The 14,296-nt window shown below is 38.7% G+C and overlaps 1 protein-coding gene across 4 annotated transcripts in view; it reads right to left on the bottom strand.

The window, feature by feature from the left end:
• Positions 1-7,085, bottom strand: part of LOC117337127 (inositol 1,4,5-trisphosphate receptor type 1-like) — a 178,225-nt gene extending 171,140 nt beyond the window's left edge. For all 4 annotated transcript variants that reach the window (XM_033897929.1, XM_033897925.1, XM_033897926.1 and 1 more), the window contains exon 1: positions 6,785-7,085. In XM_033897929.1, coding sequence (XP_033753820.1) covers positions 6,785-6,937 — 153 coding nt within the window. In that variant the 5' untranslated portion in view covers positions 6,938-7,085. The remainder of the gene's footprint in view (positions 1-6,784) is intronic.
• Positions 7,086-14,296: the final 7,211 nt, after the last annotated feature.

The following is a 14,296-nucleotide window of genomic DNA, read 5'->3' as shown; positions in this document are numbered from 1 at the left end:
TCCTGGTAATTATTGCTTAGCAGACCGTGTTTTAGGGTAAGTCGTATTGGAACACTTTCCCATCGAAAACACTTAAATAACATCAAAGCACGTGACGATATACCGCGATGTCTTTGTGAGTCAGTGTTTAGATACCTGTACTTCCCCTTTCGATTTTAGATACTTCCGGTGAAATATGTGAGAAAGAGTAAGCATGGTGTTGTCATTCAGCGCCCAAATTTCAAACAGAATGGAAATATATTCGATATCAAGTCCTTAACATTACTGCGAACTATGATGAACACCTAACTATGATGAACATCAGACTATAATGAACATCAGGCTATGATGAACATCAAACTATAATGAACATCAGGCTATGATGAACATCAAACTATAATGAACATCAAGCTATGATGAACATCAAACTATAATGAACATCAAGCTATGATGAACATCAAACTATAATGAACATCAAGCTATGATGAACACCAAACTATGACAAATAACAAACTATGATGAACATCAATCTAAGATGAACAACAAACTATGATGAACAACAAACTATGATGAACACCAATCTAAGATGAACACCAAACTATGATGAACACCAATCTAAGATGAACACCAAACTATGACGAACAACAAACTATGATGAACACCAATCTAAGATGAACACCAAACTATGATGAACAACAAACTATGATGAACACCAATCTAAGATGAACACCAAACTATGATGAACACCAATCTAAGATGAACACCAAACTATGATGAACACCAAACTATGACGAACAACAAACTATGACGAACAACAAACTATGATGAACACCAAACTATGACAAATAACAAACTATGATGAACATCAAACTATGATGAACTTAAGGTTATAATGATCATAACACTATGATAAACGTCAGCCTATGATGAACTTCAGGTTATAATGATCATAACACTATGACGAACATAAGACTGACGAACAGCATGCTATGATGAAACTATGAACATAATGACGATATCTGCATTTATTTCAAATAACGTCACTCTTGATAGACCATACCACAACGACAGAAAGCAGCTTGTAAAGGTTGGTGATATGATAGGTAACGTTTATGATTTTTTATGTGTACTGGTGTGCGCCCTCTATGTCGAATGATTGATATCACCATGTATTCGAATCACAAAATAATACACAGCATGACACTTATGGGAGAGGTTCGCAAAGACGAAATTCACAATTTGAAATGTCCCTCTCATTTGATTTGTTCGTATATATATTTTCTGCATATAAACAGCACCGGAATATTGGAAAGACAAGAATACGATTTGCTAAAGTTGACATTATTGGTGACGGGAGTACCATTAGACGTACTTACCGGTCGTAACGTCGTCCTGTAGGGTTGACCTTTGAATTGTATCATTCATAACTTTGATAGTCTCTACATCCGTGAGGTACCAGCACTGTACCGTACTAACGGTGTGTACCTCTATAGTGGAGGCACGAGTACGGCGTTACTATGGCACTAGTAACACCTCTGGTGGTAGGACTTCCGCACGTGTAATTAAACAAAGGTTCTGTTATTTTGTTATTCAAGATCATCTAATGGACAGCCCTGATGAGATATCCGCGGCATGGCGGCAGACATTTGGTTGGGAAAAGGATGAGAAGGAAAGTAAATGGGACAGGTTCTACAACAGAACACGTATATCTTAGTGTGTAGGGAGGGACATTCTGTTACCAACTAGACTACAAATAACAAACACTGAGTGCCTCCCCCACTGAAGGAGGATGTAACTTACTTGGTAGATGTATAGTGTATGTAGATATATACCTATCGGTGTCGGGGATGCATTATCTTACTTACGGGTGATGTATGGTACGCATTCCTACCTGTTGCCACTGGCTTGGTGCGACTTCCTCATACATGTGCCACTGACGATTAGTTTCAAGTCAGTTTATAAAGCTTATGATATTTATAACGGCTGTATATGAAATATTAAAGGAAGTTTTGCTTTTATATTGTATATTCTAAATGGATTTATACAATTCATTATATTCAAATACATGATGACGTTACTACTCGGTGCGTTACATTCAAATCTCTGATTTCAAATCAATGAGTAGATTTAGCTAACGTCAACATTTTCTAGTCGAATCCCCAATAAACGTCCTTTATGGATTAAGATCCTAGACTGACAAAAAATGTCTTACTGACAACTCTGTATCAAAATATCTTATTGACAACTCTGTATCAAAGTATCTTATTGACAACTCTACACTGTATCAAAATATCTTATTGACAACTCTACACTGTATCAAAATATCTTATTGACAACTCTGTATCAAAATATCTTATTGACAACTCTACACTGTATCAAAATATCTTATTGACAACTCTATACTGTACCAAAATGTCTTATTGACAACTCTATCAAAATATCTTATTGACAACTCTATACTGTACCAAAATGTCTTATTGACAACTCTACACTGTATCAAAATATCGTATTGACAAGTATATACTGTATCAAAATATCTTATTGACAAGTATACACTGTATCAAAATATCTTATTGACAACTCTGTACCAAAATATCTTATTGACAACTCTATACTGTACCAAAATATCTTATTGACAACTCTATACTTTATCAAATTATCGTATTGACAAGTATATACTGTATCAAAATATCTTATTGACAAGTATACAAACACTTTAAAGCAAACATACTTATTGGACAACTCTACACTGTATCAAAATATCTTATTGACTACTCTACACCTGTATCAAAATGGACTTATTGACAACATCTACCTGTATCTAATATCGTATTGACCAACTCTACACTGTATCAAAAATATCTTATTGACAACTCTACACTGTATCAAAATATCTTATTGACAACTCTGTACTGTATCAAAATATCTTATTGACAACTCTATACTGTATCAAAATATCTTATTGACAACTCTACACTGTATCAAAATATCTTATTGACAACTCTACACTGTATCAACATATCTTATTGACAACTCTATACTGTATCAAAATATCTTATTGACAACTCTACACTGTATCAAAATATCTTATTGACAACTCTACACTCTACCAAAATATATTATTGACAACTCTATACTGTATCAAAATATCTTATTGACAACTCTACACTGTACCAAAATATCTTATTGACAACTCTACACTGTACCAAAATATCTTATTGACAACTCTACATTGTATCAAAATATCTTATTGACAAGTATACACTGTATCAAAATATCTTATTGACAACTCTACACTGTACCAAAATATCTTATTGACAAGTATACACTGTGCCAAAATATATTATTGACAACGCTACACAGCATGCATGTCCCTTATTTACCAATGTCATTAACACAGATTAACCACACGGTATTAAACCCGTAAGTTTACCACGTGTCGGTATACCTGGCCCTGGTTTTAAATTACTAGTACAGGAGTTAAGGGAAATCTTAGCTAAGGACCTTTTCTTTAATTCTGTAATACTTTCCTATGGGAAATTTCTGACGAAACTGATGCCTGATCAAACACTCAACTCAGTGTTCATATCCATGCTGTCAATATGCGGTGCTAAAATTCATGATTTATCGACATATATATTTTTTTTATTTTATTTTTTTTTTTTTTAATATTTTTTTTTTTTTGTTATAAATCCCAATTGATGAATCAGCAAGGTCTTGGCTCCTTACTAACGGCTCCACGTGCTATCTAAACACTCAAGTGGCGTCAGAATACGTAATTTATTCCCCTGGTGACGTCATTTTTAAAGTTACATTCAAATCCATAACGAGGTCATTATGCGATATCCAAATCCTAGACGTGCTAAATGATAAACCCACGATTGACGTCACTACTCGGAATTCATTTATCAGGATGACGTCCTCAAATGGTATTCAGGATGACATCACTACACGTGATTTAGCGATTGTCTTTAATATTTTCCTGACTTGAAGTTGCTTTACTATATAACTATAACTATATAAGTGATATCTTTAAGAAATTTCTCGGTTTAAAGGAAATAAAAGGATGTTATAGAATGTAATAAAGAGAACCACTCTATCGTCTGTGAAAGTTTCATCCATGTAAGTTCAGTACCCCCGTCAAACTCAAGTTGATGTCACTTTTCCCTATCTTTCAATTACACCATTGTCACATTACATAACATTTTTCCATTTCCCATAGTAAACGAGGCAATTTTTAATTGAGTTTCTTTATACTTTCAGTATATATGTTCCTAATCTCTAGCGGTCGTTGTGTGAGGAAATAACACAATAACTTTTTATACCACTGTCTTACAAATCACTTCTTAATCAATAACGTATATGAGATAAACACGCGTTTTGTAGACAATTGATTGTGCCCCACCTGTAACAGGTAAACGGATTCCATTGTTCCACAGAGCTCGACCTTAGGTCGATATGATAGAACAGAATTTTCATTATTCAGTTTATTTTCCACAGACAAATATACATTAATATTATCTGTTTATGGCTACGTGTACAACATATATCACTTCAAATAGAGGATCGATCCACACAAGGAAACGTGTAAGATTCCTCCGAATAAAATATTGAAACCAGTTTTATTTCTTGTATAAAACCATAATTTTGAAATATTGTTTAATCAAATATATTTTGCAGTAAATTAAGAAAAATATCCCACTGATCAAGTACAAAAGAATGCTTTTCTTGATGTATAAATTAATAAGATCAAGGGAGGTAACTCGCACACAGATAATTTATTTATTTGGCATCACGCATCCTTAACCAATTACTATTTTTTTCAATAGTGGTAAATTAGCCGACAGACTTTTTAAATTCTACTAATTTTGTATTATCTGTCCTATAAACGCAAAGCCAGCGGGTATTGTGAACTTTTACCTTAGCCATGGTCATCAACATCTAACCAGGTGTAAAAATTCACGGTGTGATGCTATTGGTGTGAATATGAACTTTATCTGTCCAGGACTTCATGAGATATCTTGTGCATAAGCTTTGCATGAACGCACGAACAGACTATATGATGTTGTATGTACTCCATCTTAACTAAGTGGGGTATAAGTTTGTATTATATATACCCCCATCTTTACTAAGTGGGGTTTAAGTTTATATTGTATGTACCCCATCTTTACTAAGTGGGGTATAAGTTTATATTATATATACCCCATCTTTACTAAGTTGGGTATAAGTTTGTATTATATATACCCCCATCTTTACTAAGTGGGGTATAAGTTTATATTATATATACCCCATCTTTACTAAGTTGGCTATAAGTTTGTATTATATATACCCCATCTTTACTAAGTGGGGTATAAGTTTATATTATATATACCCCATCTTTACTAAGTTGGGTATAAGTTTGTATTATGTATACCCCATCTTTACTAAGTGGGGTTTAAGTTTATATTGTATGTACCCCATCTTTACTAAGTGGGGTATAAGTTTATATTATATATACCCCATCTTTACTAAGTTGGGTATAAGTTTGTATTATATATACCCCCATCTTTACTAAGTGGGGTATAAGTTTATATTATATATACCCCATCTTTACTAAGTGGGGTATAAGTTTATATTATATATACCCCCATCTTTACTAAGTGGGGTATAAGTTTATATCATATATACCCCATCTTTACTAAGTGGGGTATACGTTTGTGTTATATCGGTAGGGTTTGCGTTTCTATACCTAGTTTTTGTAATTTACGTTTGTAGACAGCAATGTTAGTGTTTTTCTCTAAGATACAAATCATATAAATTACGAGAAATATATTGGGCAATACGCTGACCAGGGCTCTGTTGAGCACCAATGAAAGTCCCTTACATACTAGTGACTACATATCGGCGGTAGTAATCTCAAACTTTGTTAGTTAAGTATGGCCTTTATTTGGAAGACGAAGAACTCAACAACAAAACGCTAAGATTCAGCTCAGTAAGAACGTTAAAGATGATTATAGGTTCATTTTGTTCATTTGAAAATTAAAGTTAATTTGATTTCTGTCAAAGGTAAAATTAATTGGATTTTTGTCACAAATAAAATTAATTTGATAAAGATATTTTTCATGAAGCTTTAGCTCTGAACCAATCAATGATCTATGCTGTTTCATAGTTAAATGAGACGAATTTTCTTAAATGCGCAGTATAGCATCTCGATACTTTCGTTACACCTGTCAAATACTAGTGTTGAATGACACGAGAAGTCCTCAGTTACAATTGATTTAAAGCATTAATGTCTTTTTTGTATAGTTTACATTCTATTTTTCTAGAGGGCGTGGTCAGTAGGTGTGGCCTTCAAATACTTACTTCCTTGTGTAGACGCTTCAGCTTCCTCAAATAGAGGGAGATATATTGTTGTACTTCCGACATTTCGGACAAATGGACAGCGGTCAACGTAAATCCCTGGACACACCATCTAGTCACAAGGTAAACGCAATATCCGATCTAGATAGTCCGACGTAGGTAAGAAGACTGCCAGTGTATGCCAAGGTTTGAATGTTTCTAGATAGGAACTTATGGTCAATTATAGACGGTATAGACAAGGAAATAAAGAGTTAGGGGCAGCTGATCCTAATTCCACAGGGAATAGCTGTAACTAAACTTAAATAGACTCGATATTACCAATTGTTAGGATGTTAAAATAAAATGCACATCAAGGCGAACGAATACCTCGTTAGCTGGTGCACGGGCATTTGGCATTCCTAACGCACGTGCAGAATAAAGGAATCAAAGCGTTATGAAGTCTCGCGGATTGAGAACGATGGCTTACCTTTCCTCGGGAGGCTCTCCTCGTCCTATCAAACGATTCCCATGTTATAGATCCTGTCCTGGAATTCGGAACTAAGATAGAGACACGTCTCGGTTTTTCCGCAGGTTTCCCGACATCTGGGACCACAATAGAAACACGCCTACCAGATTCCATTACAGCACGTGAAGTGTCTATAATTACACATTTAAAGGTGAAACATTTAACTGTGGTAAGGACGATGACCAGTCCGGAGGTTTTAGTCTAACCCGTCCGGAGGTTTTAGTCTGACCTGTCCGGAGGTTGTTCTAACCGTCCCTGGCTATGAACGAGATTTCCGTGATTCCACGCCTGTGCTATATCTATTACTGCAGCCCCTCATTCATCGACCATATCTCTGCTGTCATCGAATTGGAATCAGAGGAGTAATTAACGAGACGCGAGGGGGCGTCACACATCACTGGTATCAACAGACAGCAAGGACGTAACGGCCAGCCGAGTCTTATTTCTGTGTCTGGCCATCAATGAAACCAATACATATTTACTCTAGACGTGTGTTGGCCAGATACCATCTCACAGCTGACCACTTGACCAACAGGTATCTGTAAGATGGGTTGTATGCTGTATGCCTTTGATTGACCACACAGTTTTCGGACACGTTACTTTTTAGTTACCAACGGTATACTTGCCCCGGTATTCTCTTATTCCTGGTCGTAAGTTAGTTACGTAGTAACCGTTCCACATCTTAACACGTGAAGACAGTTGTATTAATGTCTACCCGACCAAGTTTTATTGGTCTTAGACTGATCCGATACATTCCTTTAACGACACCATCCACCAGTTCTATTTTAAACAGTTTGGCGTCATCAACTGTTTATGAACGCTTCAGTCATCCGATATTATTTCGCCACCATTCTATTGTGAGAACGCCAGCCAAGGTACTAGTGCTTCTTAATATGACTCGGACATTCGTTTAAATACCCTTTTGAGGCCTAGACCAAATACTGACCTTAATGTAGCGGTCAACGTTTTATGGACATTCCAAACACGTGCGAACCACTTTAGTTCCTATTCAAAAGCTTTGCGGATAAAACCAGGCCACGCGCATTGATGAGACCAATACAGCATGTCCAAGTCTGACCGTCCTCTCAATGAACCATCTCCGTGTCATAAGTAATACCTCCAGGCGCAAAGATCTGCATGTAGGTATGCATGGTAATTGTAGAGAACAATGCCAACAGCTCTCGGGTTTAGTGTGCCCGGTCAAGCAAACTTTGTTTTCTTGTATGTCCTGTCAAACCATATAGCTTGTTACACGCTTAATGTTTCTATCACAATTTAGAAAACAAATCCATACAGAAAGACAAACATTCTGAATATCACATGTACAGACTTCAAACTCTCCAAAACACAAACGCGCACATGTACAACCTTAAAACACAGTTTTCGGACAGTTAGAACTGTCTGGAAGATATCTGAACAATAACTGCTAGATGTCTTCAAGCCCCTTTTCGATAAATGAATGTGAATTCATGGGTGTATCGCTAAACCCCCTTGACTACGTATACGGATGAAGTAGACATAAAATAGGAATGTTGTTTTGTTTGAGTAACCTGGACATAATGTATTACTAACAATGTTTGATGACGACGCCCAGGATCAAACGTAAAGCAAATACACACCAATTACATATACGCGAAACTCGCGTGTACAACTAAGAATGCATAAGCTGTTCGGCGTTATACACCGATCAGCGGTCCACGTCAATGTAATCATTACTATATGTCTTTTACTTTTTTTGATAATTGACATAAAGACGGGCACAATTATCATATCACAACATTACATGATACATGTATAATCATACAATATTATTACATCACACCATTACATGATATTATTATATAGCATTAGTGTCTCGATATGGCATTTATAGTCGATATAAATGACAGATGTCTGCAGACAAACATCTATTGCGCGCAAGCACACAACTCATTGCTATCTTTGGGGATGTAAGGTCCATATTTGGCTTGATATAAGCATGATGTGTAGAGTCTTTAATCCAACATTGAGCGGATGTTGACGTTGCGCATAAATAAAATAATTTTATGGAATAATGGCACGATTTGGGTGTCATTTATCTCCTCATAAATATAGTTAGTTTTTTATGGTGGTTTTGTCATCAAAATGTAAATATTAAATATTATATTCCCACAGCCATTATTTGTACTCAGATATGGACGGCTACAGTTTCGAACACCATCTATTGCGGAATGTCTTTGATGATGCCAAATTTAGTCAAACCATCGAACCAAACTGAGCTGGATTCTTCATTATGCGTAGACACGTGATTAATGAAAACCTGTGGATATAAAAATGTTATAAACTACTGGTAACCATAGCTATTAGGTGGAATATTTAATTGGAAAGATAACCCGAGTTTGACAAATTTAGAATTGTCACAGTTAGATATGTGTAACCATTCCTCCGTGACGTGAAAAAAAATCGTTTGATGTGTCGTGCACAGTCGAGCGAGGAAGAACTTCATTCTTCTAAAGTAGCGATACTGATTGTTATGAAATAGGACATGTTAACAGTGAGATGGGCTATTCACCACAATCAATGAAAGGAATACTATAAACTTTTAAACATTAACTTAATAGTCCACGTGTGAGGAAAGATGATAATAAAACTGCACGATACAACTGTTTCCTTCTTCTAGGTCTCCTTGGTGATACTAGGGCCATTGTTTCTTCCTTCTGTGTCACCTTGGTGATACTAGGGCCATTGTTTCTTCCTTCTAGGTCTCCTTGGTGATACTAGGGCCATTGTTTCTTCCTTCTAGGTCTCCTTGGTGATACTAGGGCCATTGTTTCTTCCTTCTAGGTCTCCTTGGTGATACTAGGGCCATTGTTTCTTCCTTCTAGGTCTCCTTGGTGATACTAGGGCCATTGTTTCTTCCTTCTGTGTCTCCTTGGTGATACTAGGGTCATTGTTTCTTCCTTCTATGTCTCCTTGGTGATACTAGGGCCATTGTTTGTTCCTTCTGTGTCTCCTTGGTGATACTAGGGCCATTGTTTCTTCCTTCTGTGTCTCCTTGGTGATACTAGGGTCATTGTTTGTTCCTTCTGTGTCTCCTTGTTGATACTAGGGTCATTGTTTGTTCCTTCTGTGTCTCCTTGTTGATACTAGGGCCATTGTTTCTTCCTTCTATGTCACCTTGGTGATACTAGGGCCATTGTTTCTTCCTTCTGTGTCTCCTTGGTGATACTAGGGTCATTGTTTCTTCCTTCTAGGTCTCCTTGGTGATACTAGGGTCATTGTTTCTTCCTTCTGGGTCTCCTTGGTGATACTAGGGTCATTGTTTCTTCCTTCTGGGTCACCTTGGTGATACTAGGGCCATTGTTTCTTCCTTCTGGGTCTCCTTGGTGATACTAGGACCATTGTTTCTTCCTTCTATGTCTCCTTGGTGATACTAGAGCCATTGTTTCTTCCTTCTGTGTCTCCTTGGTGATACTAGGGCCATTGTTTCTTCCTTCTATGTCACCTTGGTGATACTAGGGCCATTGTTTCTTCCTTCTATGTCTCCTTGGTGATACTAGGGCCATTGTTTCTTCCTTCTGTGTCTCCTTGGTGATACTAGGGCCATTGTTTCTTCCTTCTATGTCACCTTGGTGATACTAGGGCCATTGTTTCTTCCTTCTGTGTCTCCTTGGTGATACTAGGGCCATTGTTTCTTCCTTCTAAGTCTCCTTGGTGATACTAGGGCCATTGTTTCTTCCTTCTATGTCACCTTGGTGATACTAGAGCCATTGTTTCTTCCTTCTTGGTCTCCCCTCCTTGTTGATACTAGGGCCATTGTTTCTTCCTTCTGGGTCTCCTTGGTGATACTAGGGTCATTGTTTCTTCCTTCTAGGTCTCCTTGGTGATACTAGGGCCATTGTTTCTTCTTTCTATGTCTCCTTGGTGATACTAGGGCCATTGTTTCTTCCTTCTATGTCACCTTGGTGATACAAGGACCATTGTTTCTTCCTTCTGTGTCTCCTTGGTGATACTAGGGCCATTGTTTCTTCCTTCTGTGTCTCCTTGGTGATACTCGGGCCATTGTTTCTTCCTTCTATGTCACCTTGGTGATACTAGGGCCATTGTTTCTTCCTTCTGTGTCTCCTTGGTGATACTAGGGTCATTGTTTCTTCCTTCTTGGTCTCCCCTCCTTGTTGATACTAGGACCATTGTTTCTTCCTTCTGTGTCTCCTTGGTGATACTAGGGCCATTGTTTCTTCCTTCTAGGTCTCCTTGGTGATACTAGGGTCATTGTTTCTTCCTTCTGTGTCTCCTTGGTGATACTAGGGTCATTGTTTCTTCCTTCTGTGTCTCCTTGGTGATACTAGGGCCATTGTTTCTTCCTTCTATGTCTCCTTGGTGATACTAGGGCCATTGTTTCTTCCTTCTGTGTCTCCTTGGTGATACTAGGGCCATTGTTTCTTCCTTCTGTGTCTCCTTGGTGATACTAGGGTCATTGTTTCTTCCTTCTATGTCTCCTTGGTGATACTAGGGCCATTGTTTCTTCCTTCTGTGTCTCCTTGGTGATACTAGGGCCATTGTTTCTTCCTTCTAGGTCTCCTTGGTGATACTAGGGCCATTGTTTCTTCCTTCTAGGTCTCCTTGGTGATACTAGGGTCATTGTTTCTTCCTTCTAAGTCTCCTTGGTGATACTAGGACCATTGTTTCTTCCTTCTGGGTCTCCTTGGTGATACTAGGGCCATTGTTTCTTCCTTCTATGTCTCCTTGGTGATACTAGGACCATTGTTTCTTCCTTCTATGTCTCCTTGGTGATACTAGGGCCATTGTTTCTTCCTTCTAGGTCTCCTTGGTGATACTAGGGCCATTGTTTCTTCCTTCTATGTCTCCTTGGTGATACTAGGACCATTGTTTCTTCCTTCTTGGTCTCCCCTCCTTGGTGATACTAGGGCCATTGTTTCTTCCTTCTAGGTCTCCTTGTTGATACTAGGGCCATTGTTTCTTCCTTCTGTGTCTCCTTGGTGATACTAGGGCCATTGTTTCTTCCTTCTAGTCTCCTTGGTGATACTAGGACCATTGTTTCTTCCTTCTGGTCTCCTTGGTGATACTAGGGTCATTGTTTCTTCCTTCTATGTCTCCTTGGTGATACTAGGGCCATTGTTTCTTCCTTCTATGTCTCCTTGGTGATACTAGGGCCATTGTTTCTTCCTTCTAAGTCTCCTTGGTGATACTAGGGTCATTGTTTCTTCTAAGTCTCCTTGGTGATACTAGGGCCATTGTTTCTTCCTTCTGTGTCTCCTTGGTGATACTAGGGCCATTGTTTCTTCTAGTTCTCCTTGGTGATACTAGGGTCATTGTTTCTTCCTTCTTATGTCTCCTGGTGATACTAGGGTCATGTTTCTTCCTGTCTGTGTCCCTTGGTGATACTAGGGCCATTGTTTCTTCCTCTAGTCTCCTTGGTGATACTAGGGCCATTGTTTCTTCCTTCTGTGTTCCTTGGTGATACTAGGGCCATTGTTTCTTCCTTCTAGGTCTCCTTGGTGATACTAGGGTCATTGTTTCTTCCTTCTGTGTCTCCTTGGTGATACTAGGGCCATTGTTTCTTCCTTCTGTGTCTCCTTGGTGATACTAGGACCATTGTTTCTTCCTTCTATGTATCCTTGGTGATACTAGGGTCATTGTTTCTTCCTTCTAGGTCTCCTTGGTGATACTAGAGCCATTGTTTCTTCCTTCTATGTCTCCTTGGTGATACTAGAGCCATTGTTTCTTCCTTCTGTGTCTCCTTGGTGATACAAGGACCATTGTTTCTTCCTTCTATGTATCCTTGGTGATACTAGGGCCATTGTTTCTTCCTTCTATGTCACCTTGTTGATACTAGGGCCATTGTTTCTTCCTTCTGTGTCTCCTTGGTGATACTAGGGCCATTGTTTCTTCCTTCTATGTCACCTTGGTGATACAAGGACCATTGTTTCTTCCTTCTGTGTCTCCTTGGTGATACAAGGACCCTTGTTTCTTCCTTCTGTGTCTCCTTGGTGATACTAGGGCCATTGTTTCTTCCTTCTATGTCACCTTGTTGATACTAGGGCCATTGTTTCTTCCTTCTGTGTCTCCTTGGTGATACTAGGGCCATTGTTTCTTCCTTCTATGTCACCTTGGTGATACTAGGGTCATTGTTTCTTCCTTCTGTGTCTCCTTGGTGATACAAGGACCATTGTTTCTTCCTTCTGTGTCTCCTTGGTGATACTAGGGCCATTGTTTCTTACTTCTATGTCTCCTTGGTGATACTAGGGCCATTGTTTCTTCCTTCTGTGTCTCCTTGGTGATACTAGGGCCATTGTTTCTTCTTCTTCTTTATGTCCCTTGGTGATACTAGGGTCATTGTTTCTTCCTTCTGTGTCTCCTTGGTGATACTAGGGTCCATTGTTTCTTCCTTCTAGGTCTCCTTGTGATACTAGGGCCATTGTTTCTTCCTTCTGTTCTCCTGGGTGATACTAGGGGGCCATCTGTTTCTTCCTCTGTGTCTCCTTTGTGATACTAGGGCCATTGTTTCTTCTTCCTTCTAGGTCTCCTTGGTGATCTAGGACCATTGTTTCTTCTTTCTTCCTTCTAGGTCTCCTTGGTGATACTAGGGCCATTTTTTTTTCTCTCCCTTGTTTCTCTTCCTTCTGTGTCTCCTTTGGTGATACTAGGCCATTGTTTCTTCTCTTCCTCTGTGTCTCCTTGGTGATACTAGGGCCATTGTTTCTTCCTTCTAGTGTCTCCTTGGTGATACTAGGGCCATTGTTTCTTCCTTCTAGGTCTCCTTGGTGATACTAGGGTCATTGTTTCTTCTAAGTCTCCTTGGTGATACTAGGGCCATTGTTTCTTCTAAGTCTCCTTGGTGATACTAGGGTCATTGTTTCTTCCTTCTGTGTCTCCTTGGTGATACTAGGGCCATTGTTTCTTCCTTCTAGGTCTCCTTGGTGATACTAGGGTCATTGTTTCTTCCTTCTGTGTCTCCTTGGTGATACTAGGGGCCATTGTTTCTTCCTTCTGTGTCTCCTTGGTGATACTAGGGCCATTGTTTCTTCCTTCTGTGTCTCCTTGGTGATACTAGGGTCATTGTTTCTTCCTTCTGTGTCTCCTTGGTGATACTAGGGCCATTGTTTCTTCCTTCTGTGTCTCCTTGGTGATACTAGGGTCATTGTTTCTTCCTTCTAGGTCTCCTTGGTGATACTAGGGTCATTGTTTCTTCCTTCTGTGTCTCCTTGGTGATACTAGGGTCATTGTTTCTTCCTTCTGTGTCTCCTTGGTGATACTAGGGCCATTGTTTCTTCCTTCTGTGTCGCCTTGGCGATACTAGGGTCATTGTTTCTTCCTTCTGTGTCTCCTTGGTGATACTAGGGTCATTGTTTCTTCCTTCTAGTGTCTCCTTGGTGATACTAGGGTCATTGTTTCTTCCTTCTGTGTCTCCTTGGTGATACTAGGGTCATTGTTTCTTCCTTCTAGGTCTCCTTGGTGATACTAGGGTCATTG

The sequence above is a fragment of the Pecten maximus genome, chromosome 11, assembly GCF_902652985.1.
Source record: "Pecten maximus chromosome 11, xPecMax1.1, whole genome shotgun sequence".
Taxonomy (NCBI): Eukaryota; Metazoa; Mollusca; class Bivalvia; order Pectinida; family Pectinidae; genus Pecten; species Pecten maximus.
This window is presented reverse-complemented; position numbering and strand designations above follow the sequence as displayed.